Below are 14387 nucleotides of genomic sequence, written 5' to 3'. Positions count from 1 at the left end.
AAAAGATCTAGAATTAAAGATTAGCTCTTTCCATTATTTTATTGCCCTACATGTAGGTGTATGATATGTACATATATCAGCATATTCAGCTTTCAAATATACTTAAATCTGATGTTTTCACAATGCTCCACATCTCTCATTTGTAATGTTAATGCTTATCTTAAAGCCTGTGTTCTCCTGGTGAGGAAAAGGAAGAGAAGAGAACTGGATACTGATACGTGGAATGCTCACAGTTGAGGGGTGGGGGGCAGAAGAGGAGCCGACTGGTGCCAGTAGCCGAGGAGTTAGAACAGGCAGTGGGTGAGGCCTTTGGATTTATGGAGGAGGAGGTCATTGGGAATTTCACAAGGTCAAACTGGATACATTTTAATTAAACTTCATGATCTGCTGTAGGTCTGTTTTATGTTAAATGATCTAAAATCTTCTCACTGCTTCGGTTTTTTCTTTTGGTGATAAATTTTACTTTCTTTTAATTTATCTTAATTATGTTAGTAAGATATTTTATATATATACTTAAATCATATTTTTCAGCTTCACATGGGTGATCCCACCCTTACCTCCCCCACCCCCTACCCTAACCCACCCTGAACTGGCTGACCAGGTTGTTTTTACCTTCTCATTCCTATTTAGGATTGCATGTACTTTTATTATATTTTGTCTAAGCTTTTCTCATTCCAGACTTAAACCTCTCAGTTTAAAGGCTGTGTCCTCCTACTTATTGTTGCTTTCTATATTGACATCCTTTGGACTTTCTCCAGCTCTGTTATGTTTTTCTTTAAGGTAATACAGCATTCCAGGGATAGGAGCATACAGCACACCATTCTGTACACGCCAGATGGTAACAGTCTTGCTTACTGTGCCCGGCATTCTTGCAGACTGCTTAGTCCTAGCATTACAAGACAGGAGCTGCAGCACTTTCTGATGTCCCCTACATCGCTCACTGGAATTTTATCCACTGCTTTGCAACTTTTTTTTTCCCTAAGTGCATTGTTTTACCATAATTGATCACAAAAAAATCATAGAATTGGAAGTTACTTAAGAAGTTCTTTAGTTCAACCCAATATTACATTCTCTAGAATATCCCTAAGATGACATCAAGCTCCATGTTGTACGTATATCCGTATATTTTAACCTTTGATTTTTACGTTAAGACTGTAAAAGAGTACTTTATGATTTAGTTAAGAATTCAGTAATACCTCTAGAAATCAAATACAAAAGGACCTGATTATAAACTGTTCACCACAGAATGAAATTGGATATAAAACTGATTTAATAAATAATAAGAAAGTATAATGATTGAAGAACAAAATAACCTACATCTAAGGCAACATCATATATAGAAAGATCTCAGAGCAGAAAACTCCAGGAACAGTGTAAATAGGAGCCTGGAGATAAGATGGGATCAAATGAGAAATTCTGTAAATGTAGGAAATACTTGTTTGTGGGAAGGAATAAAATGACCAGACTGATGCTAACAGTTCAGAAATACCTGTTTCCTCTCTAAGGGAACTCAGAGTCTCCATGGCAGGAAAACTGCCTGACCCTCTTGATTGCCATTTCACACCTTCATTTGCAACTTTCACCATGTTGCTTTCCCCTCTACATTCTTGGTTGGATCTGATATTTTTAAAATTTTAAATATTTTTAAAGTATTCACTCAAGATACCGTAAAGAGATCTGCAGGGCACTTTCCGTCTGTGGATAATGGTTCTCAGCTGGTGGTGGGAGTGGACTTGCTCCTACCCACCAGCCTTCCTGGAGCTACGGTTGGGCTGTAGCCCCCAGGTGTGCTCGGTGGAAGAAAAATGGAAAATTTTGCAATAAATGGAATTTTGGTTATCTGAGAAGATATGTAATAAGGAAAGTTTAGACTAAGGTTAGAGAAGGTCCAGCATGAGATTTAGTAGTAATTGCAAAGTAATTACAGATGTGAAATTGGGAAGAGCCAGTAATAGTTAACCATACAGCATCACTGAGACATAATCACTGAAATATAAAAGTTGGCTTAGACTCTCTAGTTGTTAAGAATTTGTGCTGTACCAGTTTTGTCTCGATTCTTTAGATAAATCAGCATTCCTGGGGTCCTAATATTGGTCTGTATTGTTTTATATTTGCCTTTTGAATGGGACAGGCAGTGCTTTTGAAATAGTACGGAAGTGCTCACCACTTAAAAATGTTTCTTTGGTCCTCAGAACTCCAGCTACAGCGGCGATGGCAGAGCCTCTTTTTCATCAACCAGGGAGGAGAAGTTGGTTGGTTTCCATTTAAATCTTTCACATCCTCTCTTCAGAAATTACAGGTTTTGTCGCATGCAATCTTGTATGTGTGAATTCAGCTGTCCTTTTCTCTTTTAATGTCTGTTACAAATTTTCGTTTGGATAGGTGTTTTCTTAAACTGAATTTCTGAGCAGTAATTAACTTACTCTACTATCCTGCAGTTGAATATGCCAGCTTGAATGTGAATTGTGGTATTCAGCTGGCTGCAATGAGTGAATGTATTTTTGTATATATGTTTTAGTTAGAATTAATTAGAAGGAAAAAATAAGAAGAGGCATGCTTTGGGTTCTTTCCTTGAGAGTTTCTGAAAACAATTACTTTGTAGGATACATGCAAACCTTGCAGCACTTTCTCAGGGATAGACTAGACTTGGAATCAAAATCAAATCCAATGCAAATAAAGAGCTCTACTCAACAGAGATCCTTCCCATACTTTAGGAACTTGCATCAATCTTGATGGACATAATTTCTAAACTATTTAAGAATCCTAATAGTTCATGCATATTTGTCCTAGGTAAGGTTCATATTCACTCAGCAAAATAAGGGAACTAGTTTAGGTAAGAAGAAAACCAAATGAGGCATGGGGTCACAAAGATACACAGTTAGATAGGTGCTCTCGAAGCACTGGCTTCTAGAACAGAAGACAGCCCGGAGTTCCAGACACCAGCGCCACAGTGAACAGATGAGTAAACAGGATGACAGGGAGGGACTAATTCTGCCGGGAAGTGTCATAATAAAGGATGTGAAGTGAACCTTAAAGAATAAATAGGAAGTAACCAGGTGGAACCCAGAGAGGTGCTCTTCAAGGATAAGGAATCCCGTGAGCAGAGCAGAGGCAGTGAAGGGGGAGACCTCCCGGGAGAAGCTGTGTGGGGAGGGCAGGGTGGTGTCTGTAGACTTGGTGACCTCCCTCCCGCAACAACCACCCCACCTCAGAAATCAGAAAATCGGAGAAAGTCTGAAGTCCACAGATGCCTCTTCTGTTTCCTTAAATTCCGCGCACACACACACACACACACACACCCCATGTAGTCTTTGGCCTCATTTAAATGCTTCCAGAAGCAGTAGCTGGGACCCCCTTCCCGCCCTCACTCCCCTCCTTCCCTCCAGGCTTCCTTCCTTGTTAGGGGCCGTTCCTCCTCCGCCTCAGTATTTAATTCCTGTCCTCCTCTCCTCTGTCAGGCCTCGTCCACCTCCCTCATGCCAAAAGGGGGTTCCAGAAGGTGCGGGCAGCTCCATCGCCCCTTCAGCTTGCTTGCCCACTCTCCAGCTCCTACCACGGCCTCCCAGCCCCTACGATAATAAATACTCTGTCCCTCCCTCTAAGCTGATGGCCCTTCTGTCCCCTAATAGGTGAGTTTTGACTGAATATAAGATCAGCTGTAAGCACCAAAGTATTGGCAGGTTTTAACGCCTTGAAAAAGGGTTTGTGTGTTTTCTTAATTCAAGAAAAGGTTTTGCTGTTGCAGGGAGCACTTAGTCATTCAGTAATCTTTATTTCCTGCTTGCTTCAGATGAGCTGGATATCTGCTCTAAAACCGAAGCTGGTGGTAAACATCTAATACTCAGATGTGAATTATTCACCTAAGTTCAGTCTGTATTGGACCCAGTTAAGCTCATTTAAGAGAAATAACCCACATCCAAAGGGGTTGAAAGTCAAAATTAGAGCTGACCCATTGAACATAAAATAGACCAGAACTCTCTTTGAGGCCGTGTGTCCTCACGTTGTGCTGCCTGACTTCTCCTTTCACTCACCCACCCTCCAAGTCTTTGGGTTATTATTATGCTCTGTAGGTATCTTATCTACATTGGCTTGTTTACTTGTATTTACATGTAACAATGGAAACGAATCTATGTAGGATGTGATATTTACGACTCTTCAGAATAACTTTGAAGTCTTTAAGATTTGTCAGAAGCAAGCCCTGGGCGTGACTGCACTGTACTCAGCTGTGGGCATTTTCTCCCACCTGGCTGCAAAGGCCTTCATGCTTTCTGTCTCCTGCAGAGGGGTGGACTAAGTGGCTTCTACACAGAGTGTTCTCTCCAACCACCAGAACAAATTCCAGTATTGGTGTTAAATACTGAGTTTCTCCCTGTGCCCCCCAGAATTCCACTTGCCTCTCTCTGAGGTGACTCTGGTGTGGCTTATTCAAGGCATAGGCATGAGAGGCAGAAGGTATGGGATGATGGAATAGCTTAAGGTGCTGTCCAGTTAATTTAATGGAACTACTACTTCAAGGACTGTCCTGTTCCTGTATGACTAGTACAGTACTGCCAACATAGAAATCTAAAGCAACTAGCTTCCTCTTCCAGAATCCTTTAATTTGGGTAAAACATTTTGTTCAGGGAAACTCTTAATTTATATAGTAGTATTCCCAGAAATGCATAAATTGTTGGTCTCAAATTGTACCACTGCGTTTATCTTCTGTGATTCCTGAACATGTATTTATTATGTAAATGCCTAATTAAGGGGGCCAAGCAGATTATCTCCAGTGAAATATTCTATTACATCAACTGGAGGTTGATATCCCTCCAAATTCTTGGTTCTGAGTTTTTCCCACCATGCTTTAAAAATCAGAACTCAAATTACAAAGACCTTCCAAACCTTTTGGTCTTGCTAGCAATTAAAATTAAATCTATTTTTTTCTATGTGTAGACTCAAAAGTCCTAATTGGGTCTCACGTAATAGTTTTGTTGATTAACTAGTCCACTTCTCTTTCTATCTTTCTTTCCCCTCCCCAGAAGTGCATGCGCTTGATTGTTTTTGTTGTAAAAGGTAAATTTGTCTGAATTTACAATACTGAGTGCCTTTGAGATGACATGAAGGTGTCGGCCTTTCTCCGCTCCCCTCCCGCCTATTTTCTCCAATTACAGGGACTCTCCTGCTCTGACCTCGGGCCTCCCAGTGGTGGCCTTGCTGCCAGACCCCTGTCTGCCCAGAGTGGAAACCGGGTCTGTCTCCTTTTCACGTCACCTTTCCCTGCTCCTCCTTCCTCTGTGTGTCACTTTAATTGCTGATTAAACTTAGTGGATACTTCAACCTCTCCTATGTGAAGTCAAAAGAGCAAATCTCAGTAGGTGTTCTAATTGGCATGACTAATTTGCTAAGACTTTTCTCAATCTTTTTAAAAAATTGATCTAAAATAACTTATGACCTAATATAGAAAAAAGGAATTTAGGAAGAGGAGGGTTCTATTAAATGTATAGTTTCACAAACTCAGGTCCAGAAAATTGGTCTCTTGGGTCTCTCCTCCTTTTCCACCAATTGTTCCCCATTTGGGGTTTCATTTGTTTTTTTTAAAAAATATTTTTCTCTTGCAAATGTGTCCAGGAAGCAATTTGGAAAGTTTTTGTGCATAATAAATTGGTCTCTTGGGTCTCTCCTCCTTTTCCACCAATTGTTCCCCATTTGGGGTTTCATTTGTTTTTTTAAAAAAATATTTTTCTCTTGCAAATGTGTCCAGGAAGCAATTTGGAAAGTTTTTGTGCATAATCCGACACCATCGTCTTTGAGGAGTGGAGAGAACAGTGTTATTTCTTTGGCTCCCTCTGTTTCCTGTTTTTACAAGGCCGGGCCCTGAGGTGCTTGGCCTGCTGGGCTATAGGTAGACGAGACTTACCCTAATAAAAGGAAGTGGGTGTCAGAGGTCCAAGTACACATCGCGTCTTGGAGGTTGAATTGTCATCTCCCGCACACGTAGATGCCAGCTACTGAGCGACTCACTGCCTGGCCGCGCACCTTGCCTGCCTCACCTTGTACTGTGCACCCTGTGCTGTGGGCCTGCGAATGGGTCACAATTCTATTCTGTAGCTGAGTCTGCATACCAGCAAGCTGCCTGATCTAGTGTGTCCCTCACGGGCACCGCTTCACCCACAAGTGTGGTCTAGGCCAGTACAGCCCTGACCAGCCGAAGCAGTCTGGACTGCTACTGGGACCCTCTGATAGGAATAAATGCATTATTTCTGCCCTTCTTCACATGTGGAGATTTATGTACTAAACACCCCAAGTGCATCATTAACCCAGGACTTTAGTCTTTGGTTCTTTTTTTTTTTTTTTTTTAAAGATGACCCGTAAGGGGCCCGTGGCCTTGCTGTCATCAGCACCACGCTTTCACAAGTGAGCAACCAGCCACCCCTACATAGGGATCCGAACCCATGGCCTTGGTGTTATCAGCACCACACTCTCCAAGTGAGCCAACCGGCCACCCCTACATAGGGATCCGAACCCGTGGCCTTGGTGTTATCAGCACGACACTCTCCAAGTGAGCCACGGGCCCACCCCTACATAGGGATCCGAACCCGTGGCCTTGGTGTTATAAGCACCGCACTCTCTCAAGTGAGCCACGGGCCCACCCCTACATAGGGATCCGAACCCGTGGCCTTGGTGTTATCAGCACCACGCTTTCACAAGTGAGCAACCGGCCATCCCTATATAGGGATCCAAACCCGTGGCCTTGGTGTTATCAGCACCGCACTCTCACAAGTGAGCAACCGGCCATCCCTATACAGGGATCCGAACCCGTGGCCTTGCTGTCATCAGCACCACGCTTTCACAAGTGAGCAACCAGCCACCCCTACATAGGGATCCGAACCTGTGGCCTTGGTGTTATCAGCACCACACTCTCCAANCCAATTACAGGGACTCTCCTGCTCTGACCTCGGGCCTCCCAGTGGTGGCCTTGCTGCCAGACCCCTGTCTGCCCAGAGTGGAAACCGGGTCTGTCTCCTTTTCACGTCACCTTTCCCTGCTCCTCCTTCCTCTGTGTGTCACTTTAATTGCTGATTAAACTTAGTGGATACTTCAACCTCTCCTATGTGAAGTCAAAAGAGCAAATCTCAGTAGGTGTTCTAATTGGCATGACTAATTTGCTAAGACTTTTCTCAATCTTTTTAAAAAATTGATCTAAAATAACTTATGACCTAATATAGAAAAAAGGAATTTAGGAAGAGGAGGGTTCTATTAAATGTATAGTTTCACAAACTCAGGTCCAGAAAATTGGTCTCTTGGGTCTCTCCTCCTTTTCCACCAATTGTTCCCCATTTGGGGTTTCATTTGTTTTTTTAAAAAAATATTTTTCTCTTGCAAATGTGTCCAGGAAGCAATTTGGAAAGTTTTTGTGCATAATCCGACACCATCGTCTTTGAGGAGTGGAGAGAACAGTGTTATTTCTTTGGCTCCCTCTGTTTCCTGTTTTTACAAGGCCGGGCCCTGAGGTGCTTGGCCTGCTGGGCTATAGGTAGACGAGACTTACCCTAATACAAGGAAGTGGGTGTCAGAGGTCCAAGTACACATCGCGTCTTGGAGGTTGAATTGTCATCTCCCGCACACGTAGATGCCAGCTACTGAGCGACTCACTGCCTGGCCACGCACCTTGCCTGCCTCACCTTGTACTGTGCACCCTGTGCTGTGGGCCTGCGAATGGGTCACAATTCTATTCTGTAGCTGAGTCTGCATACCAGCAAGCTGCCTGATCTAGTGTGTCCCTCACGGGCACCGCTTCACCCACAAGTGTGGTCTAGGCCAGTACAGCCCTGACCAGCTGAAGCAGTCTGGACTGCTACTGGGACCCTCTGATAGGAATAAATGCATTATTTCTGCCCTTCTTCACATGTGGAGATTTATGTACTAAACACCCCAAGTGCATCATTAACCCAGGACTTTAGTCTTTGGTTCTTTTTTTTTTTTTTTTTTTAAAGATGACCCGTAAGGGGACCTTAACCCTTGACTTGGTGTCATCCCCACACTGTCCAAAGTGAGCCAACCGGCCATCCCTACGTAGGAATCCAAACCCGTGGCCTTGGTGTTGTCAGCACCACACTCTCCAAGTGAGCCAACCGGCCACCCCTACATAGGGATCCGAACCCATGGCCTTGGTGTTATCAGCACCACACTCTCCAAGTGAGCCAACCGGCCACCCCTACATAGGGATCCGAACCCGTGGCCTTGGTGTTATCAGCACCGCACTCTCACAAGTGAGCAACCGGCCATCCCTATACAGGGATCTGAACCCGTGGCCTTGGTGTTATCAGCACCGCACTCTCATAAGTGAGCCACAGGCCATCCCTATACAGGGATCCGAACCCGTGGCCTTGGTGTTATCAGCACCACACTCTCATAAGTGAGCCACGGGCCATCCCTATACAGGGATCCGAACCCGTGGCCTTGCTGTCATCAGCACCACGCTTTCACAAGTGAGCAACCGGCCACCCCTACATAGGGATCCGAACCTGTGGCCTTGGTGTTATCAGCACCACACTCTCCAAGTGAGCCACGGGCCGGCCCTAGTCTTTGGTTCTGTTGCTGTTTTGTTGTGGTGGTTTTGCTGTCAGTGACGTTGACCTTGTTACCATCTTTCTCATCCCCCGACCCTTTTTTCCAGGAATGCCTGAAAAGAAGGGACTGGGAAATAGTCATATTTCAAAGTTGCTGAGGAAGTTTACTATTTTAAAATTAAACATCATCTCATATTTATCTTTCTTGTAAACTTTGGGTTTGCATCGAAAACTCAGAGCCTTAATGAGCTTTTTTTCTTCCAACCACTGTGCAGTAATTTGGCTGTCATAACTGAAGCCATTGGATCACTATTGTGTGTTGCTGTTTTTTCAAGGCTTTTAAAACCTGCTGTTTGCTTTCATCCTCCAGCCCTCCTACCTGTACAGCGCTGCCTGGTCTGCAGGGAGTCGCAGGGTGTGTGTGCCCCTCCCCCTTCCCCTGCGCCCCCTCCCAAATCACTGCTGTCCCTCCTCCCTGCCCCCGCACGCACTCTGGGAACATGGGACTTGCTTGTTTCCAGCCCTGTTGTGGAGAATTGCACCTTTACATGGAGCTTACACGTGCCCATGGTGTTTGTCAGTCCCCTTTGGCCAGCTCTGAGATTGGTTTCTTTTGGTTTTTTATATTGGTGGCTGGCCAGTATAGGGATCCGAACCCTTGACCTTGGTGTTACAACACCACACTCTAAACAAATGAGCTAACCGGCCAGCTCCATCTGAGTTTTCTCTCTCCCAACTGCTGACAGTAGCTGTCACATGCTCCAGTCTCCAGGAGGATTCATGTTTGTATAGGATTGTTAGGCTGAAACAGAGCAACAGCACCATTTACCTGTTGGCAGAAAGATGATGTTTTAATGCGTTGGTGACCTTAACAGATCCTAATCCATTTACTGTGTTACTTTGGAAATTTCCAGTTTTAAATACAGGTACTTATGCTACACAAGAAACTTTAAATATTCAAAGTAACTATGCTATTGTATTGCTAATAACTTTTAGGATTTTCGTAAGATTGCACACTTATGCATTAGGCATACAAGTGATTGAGCAAACCAGTATCTCCTCAAGGGGAACAGGGAAATGAAAGTTTCTTTAAACTGGGCAGAGTTTGACATCACCATTTTTGGTATTGTATGCTCCTGTTCACAGTGATTAATTACATAGCACTTTCAAATTAATCAAATATTCTGTTTTCTACTTACTAACTTTTAAAGAGTTATAAAATATTCAGTGTTAGAACTATAATTAACATAATTTAATATTTTATTCCAAGGTCACTATGTTAATTTCTTAAACATCAAGTGTGTGGATGCTGTGACAAAATTCAGTATGTTTGAATTATTTGCTCATTTGAACTCTGGATTAACAAGTTTTTCTTAGCATGGGATGTTTTTCAAAGAAAATAGATTTAACTGATCTATTAGAGATTAAACTGGATGCCAGTTGACAGCAACTAACACTTCTCTCTCTCTCTCGATTTTTGCATGTTTCTTGTTCTGCTCCACAGCTCTTTCTCTGGAAAAGAGCAGGAAATGGTGTTTTTAAGCCTGAATGCATGATGATTTTCAGGACAGATTCCTGGCATGTGTCAGTCTTTCCTAGCTTATGTTTTCAGGGTACCCTGGAGAAAGGAAAGGTGCCCCATGCTGACAGTCTGTTTCGGTTACAGGCATCGGTGTTTGATGAGAGCAGCCTTGGTGGGGCTCGGCGGGGCAGTGCCTGCGGTTCCCATGCTGTAAGGCGCTTTCTGGGTTTCCCAGTTTTTTCCCTGTCTGCTGCATGATCCTAGGGGTGCTCACTGGGCAGGGGTCCAGCATGGGAGGTGACTGATCATCGAAGGGAGGAAACACTGTCTCATCTCAATTTTCTGTGGTGATAAAGGTCATGGGTAATGGTGAGGTCAAAGAGACTAACCTTAATTGAGTTTCCTCTGCTCTCCTTCCCTGCCACACGCTGACAACACTAACAAGTAGTGAAGCATTCTTAAAATAAAAAAGGAGAAAAAAGGGGAATATGACAGACCACAAATTATTTTCATCTCTAATAACTGAGGAAGATGAACAAATTTAAAGACTTGGAATATTACACATATTTAATTTCCTTTTTTTATTTTGTGTCTTTCCACCTCTTCGGATTTGGAATGATAGGCTCAGCTATCAGAATAAATGTGTACTAGGTGTACAGTAAATATTTGTGAATGAATGAATGAGAAAGGTAATAAAATAAAAAAAAACAAGGTAGAGTCCACAGAAGGGACGCAGCTAATTTACCTGTCCTGAGGACCTGTTGAAATCGAGCATTCAGTCCTAACCAGCACTCCCCAGTGGTGGATGTTCCTACACTGGGAGGCTCCTCCACAAATCCTGTAAAAATGCATCCAGGCCTTACATGAAATACAATGGTTTTCTGAGAAATACGTGGAATGCTTTAATCAGCTAATTAATTGGCTAAATCCAGCCCTGTGGTTTATTAGGCTATTTGCCCAACCATTATAGATATTCACAAATTCTTATGAAGTAAGCCAATCTAACCTACAGTTTACTTTAACAGTAATTTTTATGAATATTAAATCTAATACTCAGTTGACATAACGTTAGTTTTTTGTTAACATCTAATTAAACGTTTATCAATTTTTGTGTTGTATACGTCGTTTAATGTAGTGGAGCCTACTGTATTAAACATTTTTCCCAGTTCTTAAACATTTTTGTAGGCCATTAGAAAGCTCATAGGGCCGGCCCGGTGGCACACTCAGTAGAGGGCAGCGCTTGGGAGCGCGGCGGCGCTCCCGCCGAGGGTTTGGATCCCATATAGAGACCGGTCTGCTCACTGGTTGAGCGCGGTGCAGGCGCGACACCGAGGGTTGCGAACCCATTACCGGTCATGAAAAAAAAAAAGACAAAAAGGAAAAAAAAAAAGAAAGCTCATAAATCATGCCTAAAGGATGAAATAACCCTGGCCTATAGTATGATGGATAAAGTGCAACTAAATGATCCTCTTTAATCAGAGAAAAGGGAGCATACTAATTCTTTAAGAGAAAGAAACTTTTCCCAAGCGCTAGGTGGTTTTCTGGTGGGCTAAGTAGAACTTTTGATGTCTGGCAGGATGAAGGGCTCACAGATGCTTTTTACATATCACCTTGAAGTGAACTTCTCCTGCCCTTGGCCCCTTGGCCCCTTGTCCCTAAATGCAGTTAGTGGGCATTGTTGGTTCTTCTTTTGTGAGCAGTCATTTCTGTGCTTTCGGCCTCCCTCAGAAATCACCTGGGAGTGATGGCTTTAGCAGAGTTAAGGAAACCAGAGGTCATCTTGTGTTGGCAGCACAAATGTCTAAAACAGGGCCCCACATCCCTGGAACTGAGCCATGCACCTAGCACCGCACTCCCCTGCAGGAGGATCTCTGCAGGCAGTTATTGAATTAGAGTGGACACATCGAAGCCTGGGGAAAACACACGGCAGAGATCTCTGGGCCTGTCATCTCTGCCGGGAGCAGCAAATTAGCATCCTGAGAGAGGGAAGGAACAAGGAGTTACCAAGCTTCTGACCTCTCCTGTCTCTTCCCTGTGCCTGAGAGAGGGCCTCCCAGAGAGGGCCTCCCCAGCTTGGTCCGGCTCATGGTTGTGACCACTGACGAGTGCACAGCCTGTTATGGGGAGGCTGCAGCTCGGACATCTCATCCTTAAGCCCAGAACAGAGTCTGGAGAGGACCCAGCTGTGTGTGAAGTGACCTGCTTAGTCATATTGACACCCCGGAAAGCGATCACCAGCGGCATCATCTGATCCAGGAACTGGGAAAGTTGTTTCTAGCTAAAAGTGAAAGCAGAGAAAAAGCACACCAGGTGCTCTCTCGCCTAATCCCCAGAACCTCTGGGGGGCCCTTGTCCTTTCTCCCGTGTCACAGATGACAGGTTAAGTAACTTTTACAGAGTCATGTGGCCAATGAGAGATGGAGCTGTGATTTAACTCAGCTTTCTGATTTATGACGTCAGCTCCACATGAGCCATATGACTCCTAAATAAGGTGGACTGTGGCTAAACAAACCAAGGTGGACTATGGCTAAACTTACTCTTTTCTGGATGATCAAGTCAGGTTGGATGGTCTGAGAGCTGTTTCTGGCTAAGGAAACTTGGGTTGGCAATAAGCTCTATTAACAGCAATTCTTCCTGTCTTCATACCATAAACCAGGGTGTGAATGACATAGAATATAGTAGGATTTGTGTATGGGATAAAGTTTTCCTCTCTCTTGTGTCAGTAAATCCAAAGGCAAAATTCTTCTGCCTTGAAGTGTTGACATTAAGTGTTTTCCTTTCTTTTGAACAATAAAGCCTTAATGAGGCTAGCAATCCTGGTAAATTTCTTGTATATACGGTATGTGACAGTGATGTCTTACGCGTGGTACGTGCACAGCAGTATTTTTGGCACATCTTAAACAACATCTTGTGCCTAAGTTTAAGTGTGTAATAATTATTTAGCAAATAAAGGAATGAGTGTAGGTGGGATGGGGCTGGGGAACCTGCCCATCTTGACCACAGCCCTGTGAAACATTTAATGCTTTCAGTTAACATTTGATGCTATTTGTAGTTTAAAGTTGAAATTGTTCTTTCATTCAACAAGTATTTCTTGAGTGTGCCAGGCCTCATCTGGTCACTGGAGATTAATCAGGGATCAAAATAGATGTAGCTCCTGCCCTTGGGGGTGATCGCATCCTGGTGGGAAACAGAAAAACTAGGGAATGGTATTTGAGATGAGTCACAAGCACCCCTGAAGATCTAGGGTTCCATACAATATGCAGTAAGAGTGATGCCTCCCAATGCATGCCTCAGCGTCCACAGACTTCAGGTCAAGGGGCTGGAGTGGAGGAGCCTTCAGCAGTGAGGCACTGCCTGGGTCTCTCTCATAGATACTCCTCAGTACATGACAGGGTCAGTTCAGAGCTCATGATCCTAAATAGTGTTCAAATCCTGCCTTCTGCACCCTGCCTTGCTCAAGAGGAAAATAAGAATTTTTTTTTAATGACATGAAAATTGTGTCTAAGACCAGAACAAATATGAATACAAGTCAAAGTTAAGAGGATGTAGTTTCCAGATAATTTAGTTGCTGGTGTTTTCCTTTACAGAAGTGAGAAAGCTTAGCCAGATGCGGACATACAGCCACCCAGAGAGAAGGTGATCTGGCACTTTAAAAAGCCATGCAGGGCCAGCCCCGTGGCTCACTGCTACAGTGCACCGCTTGGGAGTGCGGCGGCGCTCCCGCCGAGGGTTCGGATCCCACATACAGACCGGTTCCTGCTCACTGGCTGAGCGAGGTGCGGGTGCAACACTGAGGGTTGCGATCCCGTTGCCGGTCACGGTCCGGTTACGGGCGCGACACTGAGGGTTGCGATCCGTTGCCGGACACGGAAAAAAGACAAATAAAAGGGAAAAAAAAAAATAAATAGGGTTGCGATCCCGTTGCCGGTCACGGTCCGGTTACGGGCGCGACACTGAGGGTTGCGATCTGTTGCCGGACACGGAAAAAAGACAAATAAAAGGAAAAAAAATAAATAAAAAATAAATAAATAAATAAATAAAAAGCCATGCATAATTTCGTATTAACCCTAAATCTTACTTGTTTTCCACTTGGAAAGACAGTAGAGAGGCAAACTTTTCCATTGCTGAAGCACCAACCGCTCTGTCCTAATCTTCAGTTTCTGTGCTGGAAGACAGCTTAAATTCTCAAAAACAGGTGTTTCCACATCCTTGAGGTGGTTTTCTGTGTATGAACTAGGTGTGACTACGCACCCAAGTTGAACAGATGCTCTATGTTATATTACTTACTCTAAGAATTCTGTGTTCTTTTGACATTG

General features: G+C 43.8%; 1 protein-coding gene across 1 annotated transcript in view; it reads left to right on the top strand.

Moving 5' to 3' along the window:
* Window positions 1-14387, top strand: part of LRRFIP1 (leucine rich repeat (in FLII) interacting protein 1) — a 93744-nt gene that overhangs the window by 39483 nt on the left and 39874 nt on the right. The window contains exons 8-11 of the mRNA XM_008586075.1: window positions 1506-1530; window positions 2185-2252; window positions 5151-5228; window positions 10216-10323. Of these exons, the coding sequence (XP_008584297.1) occupies window positions 1506-1530; window positions 2185-2252; window positions 5151-5228; window positions 10216-10323 (279 nt within the window). The remainder of the gene's footprint in view (window positions 1-1505; window positions 1531-2184; window positions 2253-5150; window positions 5229-10215; window positions 10324-14387) is intronic.

The sequence above is a fragment of the Galeopterus variegatus genome, unplaced genomic scaffold (assembly GCF_000696425.1).
Source record: "Galeopterus variegatus unplaced genomic scaffold, G_variegatus-3.0.2 Scaffold108, whole genome shotgun sequence".
NCBI lineage: Eukaryota > Metazoa > Chordata > Mammalia > Dermoptera > Cynocephalidae > Galeopterus > Galeopterus variegatus.
The sequence above is the reverse complement of the archived record's forward strand: the minus strand, read 5'-3'. Positions and strand labels throughout refer to the sequence as shown.